The 21,890-nt window shown below is 42.2% G+C and overlaps 1 protein-coding gene and 1 long non-coding RNA gene across 2 annotated transcripts in view; one reads left to right on the top strand and one right to left on the bottom strand.

Moving 5' to 3' along the window:
• TMC2 (transmembrane channel like 2) overlaps nucleotides 1-21,890 on the bottom strand; it is an 88,624-nt gene that overhangs the window by 25,697 nt on the left and 41,037 nt on the right. Inside the window, exons 10-17 of the mRNA XM_059728755.1 lie at nucleotides 20,402-20,549; nucleotides 17,011-17,199; nucleotides 13,361-13,540; nucleotides 11,738-11,890; nucleotides 10,767-10,895; nucleotides 6,571-6,638; nucleotides 4,825-5,064; nucleotides 1,386-1,511 (exon numbers count right to left, since the gene is read on the bottom strand). Of these exons, the coding sequence (XP_059584738.1) occupies nucleotides 1,386-1,511; nucleotides 4,825-5,064; nucleotides 6,571-6,638; nucleotides 10,767-10,895; nucleotides 11,738-11,890; nucleotides 13,361-13,540; nucleotides 17,011-17,199; nucleotides 20,402-20,549 (1,233 nt within the window). The remainder of the gene's footprint in view (nucleotides 1-1,385; nucleotides 1,512-4,824; nucleotides 5,065-6,570; nucleotides 6,639-10,766; nucleotides 10,896-11,737; nucleotides 11,891-13,360; nucleotides 13,541-17,010; nucleotides 17,200-20,401; nucleotides 20,550-21,890) is intronic.
• Nucleotides 1-21,890, top strand: part of LOC109282243 (uncharacterized) — a 61,368-nt gene that overhangs the window by 26,123 nt on the left and 13,355 nt on the right. The gene's annotated exons all lie outside the window — the stretch shown is intronic.

Genomic DNA, 21,890 nt, shown 5'->3' with positions numbered 1-21,890 from the left:
TGCTTTAAAATTGTAAATCTATCAATAAAGCTGTGCGTTCAACTGACACCTATACATATAGTGGCATTTAATTTTAATTGTGGAAAAATGTGGATTTCGGGTGTTTTAATCAGAGGATTTTGGATTTTTAAAGAGAGAACCATGATCCCTGATGATCATTTTTATTTGGTTCAAATCAGAGGGCACGGGTAGCAGGAAGGTGATTTATTCTTCATTTAAACTGAATAAATATTTGAGATTTTCTTTAGCTGTTTGCCAGGGCTGTCCCTAGTGGTGTGTGAATTGGGGTGACCGCCCCAGGCCCTGGGCTTTGGGGGGCCCTGCAGAGGTGAGTGGAGCAGCTGCGGCAACTTTGGTGCTGCCATTGGCGTCACATCTGGCCGCTTGGCACCCCCCCTCTGCCACCGGCTTCCTCACATCTGGGGGTGCAGTGCTGCACAATCTGATTTGCCCTGGGCCCCACACCCTGCTCAGGTCATCTCTGCTGTTTGCCCTCCTTCTCCCCTACCCAAAACCAACACCCCCCCAACAAATATAGAAATAAAATGTAGTGGTTGGGCCTAAATTTATCTCCACTAATCCTTTCAGATTGAAGGATTTTTCAAAGCTCACTATGAAATTTAGCTACAGAACTCCCACTCATTCCAATGGGTTTTCATGGCTTTGAAAATTAGAATAGCAGCACGTTATACAATTCATAAATGTATTTAGAAAGAGTGAAATGGGAATTGCATCAGTTCAAATACTTGTGCAGAAACTAACAAGTCAACATGGTTGTGGAGATAATCTTGCAAACTTAAAGGAAGCTTAGGGATCAGAAGGAAAAACACACAAGCATACACACATACCCAGGTATGCTATTTTTTAAAATTGGAGCAATTTTTGGAATGTGTGTCAAGATTTTTCACATCTTGGCAATTCTGTAATTATAAATCTTGTGCGTCAATAATTGCTCACTTAGTCTTCAGGCAACTGATATCATTTTGACTAGTAAGAAAATTTCAGTGATAGGCTCTGAAAATGCTACAAGCCAGTTGTACCTTTCTGTTTTAATTGAACCAGAAAACCATAAAGAGAATAAAGTAATGATAAATAAAAATAATAAAAATAATGCAGTAATGCTTATAACTCTGATTTGTAAGTTCCAAGATGCAGCTCACTCTATCTGATTTCAGCTGTAAAATCTGTTGAATGTCCCAAACAGTGAGGGTGAAATAACCAGAGTAATTCACAATAGCATATGAAACATATATAAACCAATTACTTCCTTTTGCTGTGGATGTGCCATAAACAAAGTAGCTGATATTTCTATATCTAATTAAAATCTTATTATTCCTCAAGTCTTCCCTTTGTCCCCTGTATATGTATTATTGCAAATAACTTACACCATAAGCAGAATCGCAGGTATAATCAGTCCTGGATTTGCCACGTAACTGAAGATCTTGGCTACAAAAGCTGGGAAATCAAGCTCAATGGTCTCTTGAATTACATCAGACATTTTTTTCTTTCCACTGAAAAGATAAAACCATCAATTAAATACTGTTTATGGTTCCTGAAAGGCAGCAGTTATGCCTTCTTTAACAACTTGAACTCATTAGGGTTTGTTTTTTTTTAAGAATGATCAAGAAATCTCTCTTCATTGTTTGCCAGCATGATGATTCCTGTTAGAAATTTTGACATTAAAATGTTTTTAAATGATTTCATTTACAAATATCTTATATCCAGTTTTCATCGAATTCCATGAATCTTGATTATGTGAATGACAGCTACAAAGACTAACCAGCTTCAAAGATGTGTAGGTCTGTGCGTGTTCTCTTCTGAAGGTACTAAATAAGCTCTCAAGATTTACTTCTCTTTAATGAGCAAAATATTATTTTTGTTAATTGGAAACTTATTTCAACTCATAAACTTCTGATTCTAATATCATATTGATGGAAAAATGTGGACATGCTTTTTCCTACACAAATCAGTTATTTTCAAAAATATGAACCAGTGTCAAGAACAGCTGAGAAACAGTAAAAATTGAAAGAATCATTTTAACATAATAGTAAGGCTACTGAAGGAGTAATTTTTAAATACATTTTAAAATTAAATATAGTTGTAAACAAATGGAATAAAGTTCCACAGGCCTAGACTTGAGTTAGATGCTCTATGAGTACTGCATCTGTACAATGGACGTGTCTCTTCTCACCTCCACTCCTCATCTACAGAATTGCTGAATGCTTAATAATTTTTATTAAATAGAAAACACTTTTGAATTCTGATTTGGAAAAAGTCAGATTCTATTTCCAATAGGGACTGACTTGATTAGACAGTACTGCCAGTTTTGCCAGCTTTCCTTAATTAAGTAGCATTAAGTTTCTATCAAGATCCTTCAATATTGTCATGGGAAGGATTTGCTTGGGAGGAAAGGGGGAGCATGTAAAAGAGATAGATATGAATGACTTAGAGAGACTGCAAGATTAAAATATCTGTTCTTTAGTGCTTTAAGCAAAACCTAGATCTGTGAAATGTTAGAAGTTTATTTATGGCATTGGAAGTCTCTTATCACTCAGCTACACCAGGCACATATGCTTACATTAAGTGGAAGGTTGAAGCTCAACAATTTAATATTATTAGCTTGCAAGTTTTCATTACCTATAACTACAATGTCTCTGAAAGGTGCTGGTCTGACAGCTCTGGGACTGAAGCCTGTCTGTTTAAAACAAGTGCAGTATGAAGAACAGAAAGTTCCTTGCATTGCTTCAAAGGAGAGGGTTCATCTCTGATGATGGAGAGTAAACAGACATGTCTCCTGTGACTTACAAAGAGCTACCAGTTAGCTTTTGAGATACGGACCCTCTGTGGTGGGAAGGAGAGTAAGGCCGCTGACTACACAGGTATGGGAGGATGCCCAATCTAGGGCTTGGGGATCAGATCCCAATCACTTCCTACTTGCCAGTAAAGAAGGAGTCTGGAATCATGATCCTGGACTCCCCTTGCACCACTAAACTGAAATTCAGGAGTCTGATGCTTGGCTGACAGCCGGCTGCCTCTGGGAAGGCACTGGAGCTGAAACTGGCCCCAGGCTCTGGAGCCTGCCAATGGTCAGCTGATGTTCATGTAGATTGAGGTGATATGGGAGCTCAAACCCACCCTACTTAGGTCCCTGCATTGGGGTGGGTTGGAGTTCTTGTGCAGTTCCAAGTCCAGCTAATGATCAGCAGATCCTCCTCTGGCTGGTACCAGACCCAGTTCCAGTGCAGTCCCTAATCTAGCTGATGACCAGCTGACTGTCCTCCAGCTCTGGGGACTGCACTAGGGCACATTCAAGCCCCAGTGTGGCCCTGATCCAGCCAATGATCAGCTGATTGCTGGCTGGTGGGGACCACACCAGGCCTGATTGGAAACCTGATGCAATTCTAACGCTGCCACATCTTCAATTTAAGGTGCAATGAAGACCAACCACAAAATATTACATGCTCTTTGTGTAATATTTTTGTGGCTGTTTTCCTTTTTTGTGGCACAATTAATTGCCTGGACATGTGGCCGGGTTACTGTCCGAGATGCAATTAACAGACTAAAGTATGCTGTCTACCAGGGGCCTTTTGATAACTCTCCTTAACACTCCAATGTTAATTCACAATTCACAGCTCCCTATGCTAGACTGACCTGACGAAATGAAAGGTTCTGCAACACCTCTCCAGGTCCCCTCAGACATCCAGTCTTATTGTACTTGATTATACAAGTTACGTAATAATGGGTGCTTGTGGATATGAGGACAAGGGTGAGCCTATGGAGATGGGTACTGGGGAATACTTTCAAAGAATAAGAGCTTTAAATCTTGCAAGTGCTGTCCATACAGTTAAGCACATCTTGGTATTCCTCTTGTCTCTAAACTCTTCACAAATTTCTACCACTAATTTTAATTATCAAATAAAGCCTGAGGCAGTGTAACTAAAGAAACAATCTGTCCCAGTCTGATTGCTCACTGGGTGTGTCTACACGTTCATTAATGCACCATAGTTACTGCACATTAAATTTAGTACTTGCCTAACCAAGTACTAAATCAATGTGCAATAACTGGTGCTACTGTGCAGTAGCACTAGCACATGGGATTTTACAGATGCTAACTGCGCAGTAGTATTAGGCAGTTAGTGTCTGTAAAAACCCGTTCACCAGCACTACTGCAGTGTTATTAGGCTACTGCGCAGTTAGCATCTCGTGTAGATGCACTCAGAGTCAGACATAAGTGTATACTAGGTAAGTGTTACACAATCCAACGAGAGTGGATTACTCTGTTAATCCAGATGTAGGAGTTTCATGAGATCATAGAAAAGTAGGGCTGGTAGGGACCACATGAGGTAATTTAATCGAGCCCCCTGCTCAAGGCAGGATCATATCTGACTAAACCATCCCAGCCAAATGTCTGTCCAACCTCCTCTTGAAATTGTCCAGGGATGGAGATTCCACAGTTTTTCTTGGTAGCCTGTTTCAATGCTTGATCACCCTCCTAATTTCCAAGCTAAATTGCCCCTGCTTCCCCAGTGATGTTCTGCTATTGGAGGCAGCTAGTGCTTGAATAAAGTGAATTCACTGAAAGATAACATCACTGGAAGACAGCAGAAAAGAAGTAGGAGTAAGTTCCTCACCTGCCCCACCATACCCCATTCACCATTGGTTCCAAATCACAGCCTGTAACTTTTCTTTATACTCTAAAGAAGATTATAATATGACTAAAAGTGAAAGCATTGTCCAGTCACCACTGGATAATAACTTCTTAACTTTCAGCAACAAAGTTAAGTTTTGTTTTTAATAAATCTTTTTTGTGGGTTTTGGTCATACCTGAATGGTCCACAGTCAAAGGAAGGAGGGAGGGACATTATGGTGTAGGCCACAGGCAGTAGGCTTAGAAACAGGATGAGTAGTAAGAGTCCCATATAAAAATTGTTGGATTTGGATGCTTTAAAAACACGCTCATGAGGAACATTGCTACTCATAACAGCCCAGCATTGAAAATACATGGAAGTTAATAAACGAAGCACATTTATACCAACAAGCCCTGGTGCATAAAAGGATCCCATCCTAGAAAGAAAAGGAGGAAGAGAAATTGCTGTTTATTAAGATCAGAAAGGTTATTTGCTTTAAGAGCTGCAAACCATATGTTAGCATAATTATAGAGTATGTTTGCAAATGGAATCTAACCAAACCCCATCCTAGAAATGGGATCTAATGGCGCCAGCTGACGTTACTTTTATCCCCTCACTCAGAGGAGAAATTTCAAATCCTGGATGAATATCCATCCACTTATAACTGGGCTGAAGCCTAGCGTAGATATGCAAGTACATCAAAATATGCAAGTACATCAAAATTGCACCTGTCTGAAAAGCAGGATTTCACTTTTAAAGCCAATGATCTTTTTTTTTTTAATTGCTTTCAGTCCAATTCATATATATTAGAAGTGGGTTACCCATGAACCAGAAGTTTTAAGAAAACAGGCTCTTGAAAAACCTGACTACACGGTGTTTTCAAACTAAAATATGTTCTTCAGACTATGAAGGTGACACCTCTGCTAATAACAGTTTACCAGAAGAGCTGTCTAGGATATTAGTCAGTGACTCTGCTTGGAGTCAAGAACTAGGAAACACTGTCATGTTTAGTGCCCCTGACTCATGAGCCTTGTAATTTTGGTATCCCCACCCTTAGGCCAGTTCACTTAACAGGTATGTCCCAGAGCTGGGAAACCCTGGAAGCCCCAGATCCTAAGGTCTGGGCCAGTCCAGGGTCCCTGCCTTGGATTCTATAGAAGATGTGGTTCAGGCTCACAGGGGATGAACATTTCCTAACAACCTTTTGTTTTGTGAGAATATTTCTGAGTAGTTTGAGATTTTTAATTGTTAAAAAACAATCTAGCCCTTACAGCTGAGAAAAAAATCTTGAAAATGCAAACTGGGTGCATCTACATGAGATGCTACTGAGCAGTAGCAATGAGCTACTGCACAGTAGACTTCCTACTGAGCAGTAGCATCTGAAAAAAACCATGTGACGATGGTACTGTGCAGTAATGCCAGCTACTGTGCAGTCATTTAGTACTAGCTTGTGCAAGTACTAAATGACTGCGCAGTAACAACTTCACAGTCTGTTGCTCATGTAAACGTGGCCACCAAGTACAAATGGAGTATAAGAAATGCAGAAACATCTGTTTGCATGAACAAAATGGAAGCCACTCCACACTAGAGCAGATTAGACCCCTGTGCTCACTTGAGGGGTGACCTTGGCATTGCTTCCAATGCAGCTAAGACAAGAGATGCTATTGTCACTTGTGCATCCTTCAGATGGGCAACAAACATCCACCGAGTTGTGCCTCTTGTTCTTTTAATCTAAAATGTGCCAAATATTTTTTGCTTTGTATCTGAGGACTGGGTTGTAATCTTATTTACCTGTTTCATAACAAGGAATAGTACTTTTTAACAAAATACAAAAATCGATCCTTCTAGTTTTCAAATTCTAGCTGCATTGCTAATCTCCTGGTTACTTAATACCATTAAAGATTTTCTGTTCAAAGGCTATAAAGGGAAAAAGGTATCTTACCAGATCATTCCTTGATTGAAGATCAAGCCCAGCACATTGCCACTGATATCAAATTCAGCATAAGAGGGCTATACAAAAAGAAGTGAAAATAATTTTGCAATAAATATTCTGATGCTTGTTGTGGCAAGGTGTAAAAGGGCCTGCCTAGTCAGAGTGGATAAGACATTTCAAGGTGCTCTCATGTTCTACATCTATTGCCCAAATGACTTGATATGGAGCTAGGAAAACAAAGGGGGAAACTAATGCACTGTTGGCTATTTCCTCTTCTGATTTGCTAGAGGTGCTTCTCAAGTGTTTGTTTTTTAAGTCTTCTCTGTTAATAAAACCAGCTATGATGAATGAGCCTGTATCTGTGGGACTGATTTCTTTCCTCTCTGGGGGCACGTCTACACATCATGCTATATCACCGCAGGGATGCACTACGTCACCATAGCAATGCACTAGTGACATAGCAATTATGTGCAGCTACACATCACCAGCAGCTACTTTGCGTAGTGGCATGTTCCCCTGTTTTAGCATGCCACTACAGCAAAGTAGCAACTAAAATAACTGTGCACTCTGTGTATGGTGCAGTATGGGTGGTTACTGCCCCATGCTTCAGTACTTCCAAAAGAAAGTACTAAAGCACAGTGCAGTAACGACATAGGGTGACATGTAGACGCACCCTGGGTGGGGTATCTAGCCACTGGCTTGGTTTCATCCTAGCAAAGCATTTCTTGTTTAAGTTTATGACATTTCTAACAACAAGTTTGAATGTGAAAATTTCCCAGCTACATCCATTCCCACTTAGTTTACAGATAAGGATTGGGTAAAAGTGGAGAGAAAGATATATTTCTGAAGGAGATTGTCAGACAAGGTTCCTTGGGTGAATTTGATATCTTTTATTAGACCAACCCAAATAGTTGGAAAATAGTTATTAAGCAAGCTTTTGGTTTCAAAAACCCTTCGTCAGGCTAAGGAAGTTTCAGCAGTTGGTATGTGCTCTTCGTGGATGGAATGAAAAGTAAAGAAGGAGATTGTGGCATGAGTAGTGTGATGCTGTTTTGTTCTGAATTATGCAAAAGCCTAAAGGTCAAATGACTTTATTGCTATATTATGCAAGTCAAGAGTGCTCAAGTTTACAATGGGCAAATATTTTAAAATCTTACTTGAATATAGCATTGATCTTTAAGGGGCCATGGCAAAAGCCTCAGCTCTTGGGACATTTAAAAGTAGAAAAGGATAAGCAACTGAAGAATATGCACAGGAACAACCCTCATCTTGACTAAAGAAGGGGTTGTAGTGTAAAATGAAACAGATGAACTAATTAGTCTTTTCTCTGTGTGTGTAAGATTCTTTTTAGATAAACCTACTGTGAAGTACTTGTTTCTGCCATAATGTAAGTGGGTTGAGGCAGGAAAAGAGATTTCTCTTGCCCACCTTCCCCTATCTGGCAAAATGCTACATGCAGCCCAAGTAGGGTGAGCAATATTGTTTTGTTTATGTATAGATGACATTCCCACATATTTTTTCTATGAAGGAACCAGAGGAACAGCAGTCCTACAACAGGCATTAATTCAGAAGGCTTGGTCTCAGACATAAGGGAGGACAACTTTAAATGCTTGTGATTTCCATTCATTTCACAGCAACAGTATTTTGTTAAGTCAAGATTTAAAACAGAGATGGCAAAACTGAAGCTGGTTTTATAAAATATTTTTGGAGAATACACACACACACACACACACAACAACACAACAACACACACTCTCAAATATCTTCAAAAATATTTCATAAAACAAGCTTATATGATGTAAGTGTATGAGAAAATATTTTTGGAGTACCAGGATTGGCTTAGATTAGTGTTTTGTTTATCCAAATGCACACAGTTTTGGACAAAATGGCCACAGCATACACTTGTGGTTCTGGTCCATCTCTAATATATTGCCTTTTACCCAAGTGGCTTTTTGTTTCAGTGAAAAAGCTGCAGCCTTCGTAGACTGCTGTCTTGTGGTCAATTTTAGCTTTGGGCACTTTCAACCTCGCCTACTAATTTGAATCAAGGGCATGTTCACAATCTGTGACAGAAAAATATGAACATTAATGGTATCGACCCAAATACTGGATTTGTATGGATGATTACCAGCAGTTCCTGTAGCTTTTTAATAGAAAACAGGGAGGCTGTATTTTAAGAACAAGGCTTCTTGCAAAATTTTTTTTTTTCCTCTATGTTACTTAGCTAGCTCAGAAACTGTGAGGGTTGCCTGTCCTATGAGGACTAGTATGGTAGGAACCAAATGGAAGTAGGATGTTCAAGGTGGGTGTGAAAAGAAGGAAGAGGGGAGATTTAACTAAATAGACATGCAGACTTTCAAAAGGACTTGGTTTGGATTTTGTACCATTTTGGGGTTATAAAAACCATAGGTTCTGCTTTTATTTAGCTGAGAGAAACATATTGTTCCAGTATCAAGCTTCTATACAGCACAGTCTGTATGGTTCAGGGCCATGGGGAGAAAACAGTGTCTTCCCCTAATGGAGACTGCTGCCTGAAGCCACAACTTAGTCCTTGATAATCAGGGGCTTCATTCCACTCCAGCAGAATTTCCACAGGACTGGATTAGGCCCCAAGGCCTTAGCCTGTTTCACCTGTTAAGCTTGTGATTAAATTTGGAATGTGATTTATGGTTGCAAAATGACCTTGCAACCTGACTGTGACTGTCAGGACCAGGGAGGAAAAAAGAAGGCATAAAATAAGCCCTACAAGCAGCACTTGTTAAACATCACTGAAACAGACAATGGATGTAAAAAGAGTGGGTTTTATTTAGGAAAATGGGCCTTGGGGACAAGAGAGACCTACAGGCATCTGCATTACTTTGTTGAAGGCATCTCGTGAAGAAGCCACAAAGGATAAAAGAAATGCCAAAATAGCATTCTCAGAGGCTGTTTGATGAAAGCATCCAGGAAAGTCAAGTGCATCTAACAGAGAGAAAGTCAGGAACGGGGTTGTGGCTTGGGAGAAAAATGATTCTCGGAAAAGGAAATTTCATAAGCACTAGCAATTAGAGGAGGAGCCATGAATAGTAGGGCTGTGCAAAGCTTTGGTCCCTGATTTAATTGGGTGGAGATTTGGCCTGATTCAGTAGCCGAATCTCTAAACCCGAAATGAATCAGAGAACCTTTTAAACTCTCTGCATTGATTTGGAAAGATTCAGAAAGATTTGGAGATTCGGACATAGAGACAGCTTTAAATGTTTTTCTACATACCTCTAGGTAGCAGGGGCTCGTGAGTGCTGCGATGCTGGGGCATGTGGAGTGTCCCACAGAAGCACAGGGGGGTCCCCAGTGTGCTCGGCAGCAGACCCGGAAGTGGACCAGAAGCACTTCTGGTCCACTTCCGGGTCTGCCGGGGAGCATACAGGGGGGCCCTCCACGCCCCCCCAGCTCAGTGACTGGTGCCTCCTGGGCCCAGGAGGGGCACCCGAGATCTCCCTGCGGCTGATCACTGAGCTGGGGAGGCGCAGGGAGCCCCTCAGAGCACTCCCCAGCACTTCCAGGTTCACCGCTGAGCACGTGGAAGGCCCCCCCCACGCTCCTGTGGGACACTCCATGCACCCCAGCATCGCAGCAATCATGAGCCACGCCTGCTACCTCAAGGTATGTAAAGAAAACTTTTAAAGCTGTGTCTATGTCTGAATCACTGATTCTCTGAATCAGCATTGAATCTTCATATGCAGATTTGGCTGAATTGAATCAGGGACAGTGATCTGAAATCAATTAATCGAATCACTGTCCCTGATTCAGGCCGAATCCAAATCCAAATCAAATAGGGCCTGCTTTGCACACTCCTAATGAATAGTCTGGTTTCTTCAGGTTGTGTAGATCTCCAAATTCTATCATAGGATAAAGTTTCAAAGTGGTAGCAAGGATAAAGCACTATAGCTCAGGCAAATTTTCACCCCCTCACTCCCTCGTTGCTGCCTCCTCCTTGCCCCTCTCTCCCCCTTGCCCCCCCCTCCCCTTGAAGGTGCAATAATAGAGAAAAGGGAATGGATGGACAACAAACAAGAAAAAGAGACCTAAAGTAAAAGTGTGGTAGGTTTGTTGTGGTATACTTTGAAGTCCTGACTCAACCTTGTCCTAAATGCCACGCTGAAAGCACCCCAAACTTCAGATAAAGTAGAAAATACTTATTCTCTAGTCTATATAAGACATTAACTTACAAATCCTGCCTCCAGATCCCAGCACCAACAGTAGTTCATAAATCTAACAAAACAAGCACGGAGGAAATCTCCCACAAGGATGGTTATATAAGTCACCAGAATGTCAGACACAGTGAGCCTCACAAACTCCTGTAGTTGAACACAAGGAAAGAACAATTAGCTACTATAATTTAAGTGGCAAATATAAAGGGGATACTCTCCATTGATCTGTTGTGAATATGTGTTGTGATCTAAGGTTATTGGAGCAGGATCTGACCCAGTGATAATCTAAGATTACAGTATAGCAAACTTGTTTACAGAATTCTCTGCATGATAATGCATTTTGCCCATGTAGCTCACCCGTATAAATTGTTATTATATCAATTCCAGTTTCTTGAACAAGTTTTGCTAATACTTCTTTTCAATTTGTCGGTTGATTCAGAGCCTCCCACATAGCACTATATCTACTCTTTTTATTACCTACTGGGTGAAAGGCGACACATTGTGAACAATGTTATTTAAAGTAGCTCTTTAATATAGTAATGTAATATCTTGTAATAAGGTTTATGTAACAGACTGAAGTAACCAGAAAGAGCTTTAACTAGGTGGCTAGTGTTTATGAAAGCCAAACATTTTGGAAAAACCACAAAGTCAACATTCAAGCGATTACCATTTCTGAAAATTTTACCCTAAATACTTCCAACAAAACATTGAGTTGGTAAGAGAGGCAAGAATATGGACCACGTCTCATGACATACCATACTCTTTCAATAGGACCAGCCTCCTTTCCAAGAGTTTCATTCTGTGCAATGATCAATGCCTGTATCTCCTTTTAATGACAGTGGTAACTGAAATTATTGAGCTCTTGGGAGGGATTCAGAATCATGACTGTATGCTGCATGGCAGTGCTTCTGCTAGCATACATAAAAAAAATAATCACACCAGAAACTTTTTTAAAAAATCTCTTATCCAAGGATCCTCAGATTGCTTACAATGCCAACAGTTGTTTCCCAGCAAGGTCCTCTTGGCACATCTGCTGGGTCAATAGGAGGTGGACTAAATGTACTATTGTTGACTGCAGATGAGTTATAGTAATTAAGCAGGGTCCAATGCGTTATGTTCTTTATTACATCTTCTTCAGTTAGCTAAAACAGAAGAAATATATCCAGCTGAAAACATCCCAATGGGCCCAAGTTAACCCAGAAGCTCAGAAAACACTTCCATGGTGGCCAAATGCACTCTCCAGCCTGAATTCAAACAGGTCCAAGCTACAGAAATTTCATTTTCTCTCTAATGTGGCTACCAGCATGGTATGAAGATGTCATTCCTAATTTGATTGGTATGACAGATGAACCCTATGGGTTCACAATTTCATTCTACTTCTTAAATCAGGAGGTAGAACAGTCTCCTTTGACCTAATGGATCATGACATCTCAGGAAACCACCAACTTTGCTCAACACAGCAACTGAGAGGTTCAGCTGGGAAGAGATACAGCAATTCCTCCATTGAAAGCTCTGGACTCGAACTTGGGTCCCAGCTCTACCACTAGCCTGTTGGATCACCTCAGATAAATCATTTCTTTCTATGCCTCAATTTCACAATCTGTAAAATGGAGATAATATAAACTGCCTGATTAAAAGAACTGGGTATCATTCATGGGGCTTAGGTAATAGCCCATCAATCATTCCTGTATTGCAGGAAAGGGAGGGAGTTTGCACTTGATGAAAATCCTTTTCAACAGATTACAGATAACTTGAAGAATCTAGAAATCATGTCGGAATTAATAACAGTTTGCCTTTTCAATACCTACTATTGTAGTGCTCATATTAAGCCTAATTCATTTCCCCTACTGATACTCAATACCAGTGTAATCCACAGATTTTTCTTATGGATGTGAAAGGGATTACAAGTGGATCAACATTTGTATTCACCTTGCTGAAGACATGAGAATCCGGCCTGTTGTGAACAGATAAAATTGAATAGTTGTGTGTGTTTTTTACAAGTGTTCAGAGGAAGTCTTCACTGATTTATCTTGTAAGAACCTTTATTCACTTTGTGTATTGTTTTTTAGAGTAGAACAAATTATTTTGATTATCTCTTACTCTTCATTTTATAATCGAGTGCATTTCAGTGTACCCATAAAACACCTGTTCTTTATATGCATTTAACCTTCCAGCAAAGCTCCAACAGAGGTGTATAAACTAAATAGAAGGGAATGCATTAATAGCAACTATCAAATAAAAAATAATATTAAAATTACTCTAATATTCAGTAATGATAGAGGACAAAAAGGTGTTTTGTTTTTTTTTCAGGCTGGTAGCCTACATAGACCCAGCAGGGTTGCTCAGGTTAGTCATTTCCCAAGTTGCAAAACATGCTTTAAAAACTCTTGTTTTGAATAACGAAGGACTGCATTATAAATGTGTGGTACCAGTACAACCATTTGTTGTAAATAAGTGACTGCTAAGTATTTTTATATACTTTTGAATATAAACACTTCATTTATATAACATCACGAGTGAACCTTTGGATCATGGTAGCTATAAGAATTATGATCTTATGCATGTTGTATTCTAAATCCTGTTAGGAATCCAGTTTTTCTCTTTCATCTTACCTTTTCATTGACATCATCCATTAATGCCAGTAAAAAGGTATAGAGGTTCCCCAGAAACAGAGCAAAGATCCGTCCCAGCTGCCATTTCAGTCCAATGCGAGGATGGTAATTCTCTAGAGCAGCAATGGTTTCAAACAGTGGAGGACAAAACATTCCTAGCAAAGACATCACAATTTCAACCTGCCAAATGAAGTTATAGTGGTTAGTAGAAAGAACAGTGATGTTGCTATTTGGAGTTCTTATCAGCATTTAGGCATGACAGCATTTCACAAGTTAAGGCACTAAGATCTATTTCTAATGAAGAACAAAATAGCAACACTTTTCAGTATCTGCAAACAATTCTCCATCACTGTATCTTAGGAAATGCAGTAACAGCAGTTCATGTTGATGCAGTTGGACTATACAGCCATGTGCAGATGAGTATGGATGTTTGGTGCCCCAGGGACAAGCAGCAGCAGTTTCCCTTGCACTGCTGCTACTTGTCCCCAGGGAATGCTCATGCAACGCGTGCTTTGGCACCCAGCAAGTAACCCAGGGGCAGTAGGGGAGGCTGGGGCTAGCACTGTGCTGGCCCCTGCAGCCTTACCTGAGGTCCTGGGGGCCTCCTGGGGCTGCAACAGTGATGATCCTGCTGGCAGAGCCTGGCTGGCAGCCACAGAGCAGCTCCAGGTGACTTGGCTCGGCTTTTCAGTGGTGCAGTGCCTCTCTAGGGGAGATGATTGCACCACCTCTGCGGGGAGCTTGTTCCATAGTTTGGACACCGTAGTTGTGAAGAAGTTTTTCCTAATGTTCAGCCTGAAACTATCTTCTAGGAGTTTGTGGCCTTTGTTTCTAGTTTTCCCCCAGGGTGTCCTGGTAAACAGTTGTTCACCGAGCCCCTGACGTACACCTCTGATATAGCGGTAAACTGCAATCAAGTCCCCTCTCAGCCTTGTTTTCTTTAGGCTGAAGAGTCCAAGATCCCTCAGCCTCTCCTCGAATGGCTTGCCATGCAAGTCCCTCATCATACAGGTGGCCCTTCTCTGGACCCTCTCAAGTTTTAGCACATCCTTGTTGAAATGCGGCACCCAGAACTGGACGCAATACTCCAGGTGTGGCTGTACCAAAGTTGAGTAAAGTGGGAGAATCACTTCTTTGGTTTTACTGGAGATGCACCGATTGATGCATGCCAAGATATTGTTGGGCCTAATAGCTACTGTGTTGCATTGCCAGCTCATATTCATGCTGGGGTCTATTACCCCTAGATCCCTTTCATTTGTAGTACTGGTCAGATTAGCAACGCCCAATCTGTAGGTGTGCTGGGGGTTCTTCCTTCTCAGATGCAGCACTTTTTGCATTTCTGTACATTGAACCTCATCTGGTTCCATTCTGCCCAACATGCCAACCTATCTAGGACTGCTTGTATCTGCAGCCGTGTCCATGCAACCCTATATCTTGATGTCATACTCAAACTTGGCCAATGGGCTTTTCAACCCCTCATCCAGGTCACTGATGAAGATATTGAACAGCACTGGGCCAAGTACTACCACTGGGGTATGCCGTTGCCCACATCTCACCAGGATGACACCAATCCTGTGATTGTATATAGCCAAACTCATCTCTATTCTTTCCAACTTTGAGAAAGATAGTTTTAAGCAAGTGACACTGAACAGCAAGTGGTTGGAGTCTGACAGCTTTCTGAACATGTTTGAGCTATCAGAAGTTAATTTTCTGATTAATCTTATTTGGATACTGTACCTCCTACAGACCAAAAGGCTGAATATCCTGGGATGAATATTCTGGTTGTTTGTGCTGTTACATTAGAGGAATGAGGCCAGAAGACTCTTCCTTCATGAAATCTTTGAAGTACTTAGCTCCTAGAAGTCCCATTTCCTTCCAAAGGAGCCAAGGACACTAGGGATAAATCAACCAAACCAGGCCTTTTCCCTGTGCATGAAATACACATGCATGGTTGTATATGTGTACGAGTAAAGATGCAATGTTTTTTTTCCCCCCATCTACTTACTATCTCCATATTTTAAGCATGTTACTGACTAGGGTGGAGGAAAAGTTTTGTTCTGAAGCTTAAGAAACCATGCTGGGTTTTTTTATTTTTCAATATGATGGATAAGAATGACTTAGGCACTGACAGTACAATGACTGCAGGGGCAAATATAGAAGTCAATATTATTTCAGGTATGTCTCACAGATTCTGTCTTTGATTATACATATGTAACTTCTATTGAATTCATAGGAAATCGCACTTATTCTGGCCACTGGTAGCAACTAACTCATAGATTTTTCTATTCCACCCCTTAGAAAGTGGTAAAATTAACCAGAAATTGGAGGTCAGGAATGTGCCATTCTCTTCTTGAGAAGTGCAATGAAGTTTTGGATGCTCACCAGAAAAGCCTCAGAGATTAGATCTGGCTTCTTTTTTTAATCTGTACAATTCTGATTCATCAAAACAAAAATGTTTTCTGGGAATCAACGGATTATGACAACATTTTCATAAGTATTTTGAAAAGTCTAGCTTTGAGTTTGTTTCTACTTTGATCTTATATCATAAGATATAAATGTTAAGGTCATGCATAAATATTTAAATGAATTACTTTATGTTGAGAGAAATTCCAAGGTTTTGATCTTTTTATCCAAACCTGGGAACAAAATAAATTTTGAAATCTTGACATTATCTGTAGGATGAGCATTCCCATTTTTTTTATCAGATCAAAATGGATAAAAGAATTCACTTCAGTTTTTATAGATTCATAGACATTAGGGCTGGAAGGGACCTCAGAAGATCATCAAGTCCAGCCCTCTGCTGCAGGGGCAGGAAGTCAGCAGGGATCATAGGATCCCAGCAAGATAAACATCCAAATTTCTCTTGAAGGTGTTCAAAGTAGGTGCTTGAACCACCTCCAGCAACATTCTATTCCAGACCTTGGGGGCTCGGACAGTAAAGAAGTTCTTCCTTATGTCCAGCCTGAAACGGTCATGGAGGAGTTTGTGACTGTTTGACCTTATCATCCCTTGGGGCGCTCTGGTGAACAGACGTTCCCCCAGATCCTGGTGAGCACCTCTGAAACTTATAGGTGGCCACCAGATCCCCCCTGAGCCTGCGCTTTTCCAGGCTGAAGAGTCCCATGACGTGCTAAGGAGCTTTGTTGTTGGTGGTGGTGGTTTTTGAAGTGGGGGGCACTTCAAACTCCCAAGGATCCTTCACCAAATCAGTGTGTCAATATTAGCTGTTGTAGGGGAGGGGGATTTTCAAAAGTGCTGAAAGGATGCAAGTGTTGAAATCTGATTGACCTGCTTCAAGTGTTAAGCAACTCAGGCCATGTCTATCCTGTCTTGCTGCTATGCTCAGACCATCCACCAAGAAATAGTCCTTGCCTGTTCACTTCTACTCTGACTCTGTCCTAGTTCAGCAGTTAAGTAAGACAGACTGTTCAGAAACCAGAGTGGTATCAGGGCAAATACTCAGAATTCTTTTAAGCTACCTAACTGGATATGCATTGGGTGGAGCTTGTTTTTCATGATAGTTTCATGTTCGGCAGGCAGACAGTTTAGTTATTGCCTTATGTGCTTTTTAAAATTTTACCCTCAAGGTTGATATGGGATTTTAGGCCTACAACCCTCCAGCTAGAAAATCAGAAACAAACCATTCTTACCTCGTTTCTCTCATACCACCCAATGTTTTGCATTTTTGAAAATGTCTGAGACCGTTTCACCACAAAATAAATGAGGTAACCACTTCCACATAAGCAACATATGATGAGCACGTTCGCCAGAACTCGAAGGAATCTTCTCAAATGAATGTTCTCATCCTTGTTACTTTCTTGCTCGTCCACAATAGACTCCTTAATAAATAGGTGAAGAATTGTAGTATGTGCATAGATTCAGAGGTTTAGACCAGAAAAGAATATTAGATTATTTTATCTAAAACATAGAGTCATTACATTTCACTATTATCCATGCACTGAGCTCAACAACTTGTTCTTGACTAAAGCAAAGCCAGAAAGACATCCAATCTAGATTTGAATACACCAGGAGATGGAGAATCCAACACTTCGCTAGTAGTTTGTTTCAATGTTTAATTAGCCTCATTCCTAAAAATGTGTGCCAAATCTCTATAGTGATATTTGGTGGAGGGGCTTTAGCCAAGCTTCAGGTTACAGCCATCAGTTCGTTAAATGCCTTTCTTGTATAGATTGTAGAGTCTTCTTTTATCCCAGTGAAGGAAAGTTTTTATGCTATGATTAATCTTTTTTAAAACTAAATAAATAATTTATTAAGTCATTCTGTCTAGCCCTCAACCACCTGTGGCATATTTTTTTTTTCTGAAACAGAGTAAACACTAACTCTAGAACATTTGGATATAGCTTGTGCGTTTTAGCAAATGTCATGGCTTTATCTATACTTGGTGTACTTGTGTCCTCTCTCCTTCTCCTACGTTTTCCTTTAACAAAAAAATTCAACTATTTCATGGTTAACTACTAGATCGCAAAGTTTACTTAGATTAAACTTCATAATCTGAAGTATCAATAAGTAGCATAATCTCCAATAGAATATATTTTCATTCCTTATATGAGCAAAGAGGAGTTTGGCTATCAGTACATATTCTAACACCATCTAAGTCATACAAAACCGTGGGAGGAAAAGACAATGATTAATGGATACTTTGATTAGTTAGGATTCTGACTTTAGACCTGAATCCAATAGAGTACTTAACGTCATCAAACTAAATCTTCTAATATTGGTTACACTCAAAATATTTATTTGATGAAAAATGGCTTCTTAACCAAAAAACTACTAGTTGGAAAATTATAGAAACCCCATCCCCCCTTTTTTAGGTTAAAAAATGATTGGCTTGGCTTTTACTTAAAGTTTTTGCTGTTTTCATTCAGTGAAGAAAAAAAAAAAAGTGATTTGGAAGTAAACTGACTTTTATTGGAAACTCACTCACTTTTTTTCTGCTTGATTTCTGGATTTGCAATGAGTTATGAAAAAAAAAAAATCCCTTGGATACTGGTTAAAATTGTCTGCTGAAATAGCCATTTTAAAATTAACTACAGTTGATCTTTTTATGGATTGCTCTTTTCCATAGCAACTTTCTTGGGAATTAATAAAGGTCAAATTCTGTTCTCAGCTAAACGGAAAAACTGAATTCAGTATAAATTAACAAAGAATGCATGCAAATTCAGAGGCGACGCGTTGCGGGGGGGAGGACACGTGGGTGCACATGCACCCTCTGAGCGTGGCAGTGCACCTCCTGCAAAAAGGCCACCAGCGTTTGCGGGCGGTCCATGATCAGTGCTCGCCACCCTCCCCCACCCATCGCTGCCAGTGCCAGCAGTGTCTGTGGGAGCTGTGCCCTTACCGCTGCCAGGCTCCCGCCACCATGCTCCTGCCGTTGCCACCACAGCTGTGCCTCACCAGCCACTGGGGGCACCCACCATTCACGTTCAAATTAATGTAATAATTGTAGGCTTAAGACACTGTAACTTAAGTAGAATTTTGGCTTATGAGTTAACCTACTGAAACTTTCTGGCAGACAGGCAGATGGGTCTCATTTTAGCAAAGGGGATTTTATCTGAGATGAGAAAAATAGGAGCATCAAGAGGTCCTGCAAGGAGAAGCCAAGGAAATAACTATACTGTGATGGTGCATAGACTTAGTGGCTATAATCACAGTCTTATTTCTAAAACAGACTCTAATGCAGCAGGGGAAAAAAAACCAATGCTAGGGAGAGAATAAACTTGGACTGCTTATGAGTTTTTTTGGGGGGGGACATCATCTTTTTCTTGACCATGAGGAAAATTAGCATATAGATCCAAATTTCCTAAACCTACTTCATCCTTAATAGGAAGGGAAGAAAGTTCAATAGGAAATTTGAGGTCACTCAATTGACCCTAACTGATATTTTTCATTCAGTGCTTAAAAGGAAATTTCAAAAGCATATACAGTGGGTTGCTCTTATTGGAATCACTTTGGGAAATGGTGATTTGATTCTATTAACTGGATGATTCCATTAAAAGGAGACCCCCCCCTTTTTTTTTTTTTTTTTTTTTTTTAAGAACACAGATACTCATTCCTTCCCCACAGCCCCCGGCTCTGCTTGTGCCTCTCTCTCCCCCCACTCCTCCCTGCAGCCTCCCCAGCCCTGCTGGTGCCCCTCACCCCCCAGCCCCACCAGAGGGCCGCCCCCAACTGCTAGGGTTACAGGACCAGGGACCCAGGTCCACAGCCCCCTTCCTCCAGCAGGAGGTGGTGGCTGCTGCAGTGGAGCAGAGCCTGGCTCCCCACATGCTGCTGCCCGCTGTGGGCTCTGGCACAGGGGGTGGGCCAGCTCCCCAGCATGGCGCATACTCCCAGAGTGGCAGGGGAAGACCCGTGTCCCCAGATCTGTGCACGCAGGGGGCACATTGCCAGGGAGTCTGGCCCCTGCCCCCAGACGAACTGCCCGCAGCCCCATCCCACTCCCTGCTGGGGCCCCAGTCCTGCCCAACCCCCTCCCTCCCTCCCTAAGAGGGCTTAATTTCTGCCCCACCCCTCCACTTGCTGCTCTCCAACCTGCCTGGGGCCATGTGCATGTACATGCACTTGGCACCCCCTGCCTGCCTGCCCTCCTCCTGCTTCCTCCAGGCTGGAACTCTGCCAGCCTACAGAGGGCTCCTCACAAAACTGCAAAATCCTGGGGCTTCTCTGGTAAAATGATTCCAAAAACCAAAAATTGTGATTCTAATACGAGTGATTTTTATGTGTAATAATATACAAATGGTTTTGGTTTTCCCATACTGATTCAGATAAGCAGCTGATTCTATTAACTAGCAATTCGATAAAGGCAAATCCAATGTAGTGGTATGTCTCTTAACTATGCGTATGAGTTCAACCAAGTGTATATTGCCTAGAATCAGGGTTGAATTATGTCATTCTAAATTTTCCTTGAGATGGCATATAAGTATCCCGAGTATTTTTTTTCCTTTTGAAAATCTGCTAAACTAGATTCTAGCAGCATGTCTAGAAGCATGAGGCTCCCTGTCAAGGAAATATGTCATTTACCTTGAAGCTGGTTGTGATAGATGCAAACTTGTTGTCAGCTGTCTCTGGGTTACCAATGAGGTAGTCCCAACTAGTGAACATTTTCCAGCTGAAAATGAAATCATTGTCATCCCCATCACCTGTGCTTTCATTGGCATTGCGGGCCATCCTGCATGAGGATACAAATTGTAATGTGTTATTTTGTAACAGGTTAAGCAGCCACTAGATATATGTATTCTAATATAATAAAAGCTTTAGTCTGTTTGTCTGTCCATAACGCTTTATGAGCACTCTGATTGGTTGTCTTGGCAGCCAATAACAATGTTGACTGAAACAACCAATCAGTGCGCTCTGCATAGACACACACACACACAGAGGAGCGCCACCATGACAATGGGCCTTAACCCTAAGCCTGCCCCCCAGCCCTACACTTTGGAGGCAGAGAGGGACAGCAGGGACAGACTGGCATAGCAGAGTGCTGGGGGTGGGGGGTGGGGAGAACCAATGCTGGCTTTGTCCCCCGCCACCCACCCTGCTCCTTGGAGACAGCAGCGGCATGGCAGGCTTGCAGTGCAGCACTCGCCTTACCCCCCTGCTCCAGTGTCATCAACATATCCAAGGGGTGGCCTTGCCCCCCCACCCAGCCCTGCTCCATGGAGGCAGCAGTGGCACTGGCCAGCTTCATCCCTGCCATCATGGTGGCACTCCGTCCCCAGCAGAGGGGATGCAGGGGACGTGGACTAGCACAGCAGAGTGCTACTATGATGGAGGGGACAGAGTGAGGGGGTGAAGCCAGTGCCACGCCGTGAGCACCATGCACCACTGCCACCTCCAAGGAGCAGGGTTGGGGGGCAGACCTCCCCTTGGAAGCAGCAGTGGCACAGGTTGCTGGTGGCAGGGACAGCAGAGCAAGCTTCCCCCCTCCCCGCTCCTGGCAGGTGGCAGTGCAGGATGGTGGTTAGTGGCGCTCTGTCCCCACCCTCCCACCCCCACAGGGAGGGGAATGTGGCGGGGAAGAAGGGAGGGAGAGAGAGGAGCGGGACGGTGAATGAGGAGGGGGTTTCCGGTGGCAGTATCCCTCACCGCCACTGTGCCCCTCCCCACTGCCAATGCTGCTGCTGCCCAGCCCTAACAACAGCCAGCAAAGAGAGGGAGGCAGTGGGGAGGGAGGAAGGAGAGAGGGATGGGGGACTGTTGTGTGCAGCTGGACACAGCACAGGGCACTGGGTGTTGGCAGCCGCCACTGTGTGCAAACTCCCCTCCCCACCCATTCCTGAGAGCTAGTGGCAGGGCAGGGTGGAGAGGTAGGGGGTGGGGGGGCACACAGGGCTGCACCAGGAGTGGTAGAGGGTGGGGGGGGCCCCACAGTCCCAGATGCAGGGGGTTGGGGGGCACACAGGGCCAGAGGTAGAGTGGCAGCACCATGGGGTGCTGGGGTGTGGCACTCCGTTCCCGCCTGCCCCCCCCATCATTCATGATGGGTAATTTGCTAGTATAGAAATAAAGATGG

Source organism: Alligator mississippiensis, chromosome 5, assembly GCF_030867095.1.
Source record: "Alligator mississippiensis isolate rAllMis1 chromosome 5, rAllMis1, whole genome shotgun sequence".
Taxonomy (NCBI): Eukaryota; Metazoa; Chordata; order Crocodylia; family Alligatoridae; genus Alligator; species Alligator mississippiensis.
Note: the sequence above shows the minus strand (reverse complement) of the source record. Positions and strands in the feature narration are given on the sequence as shown.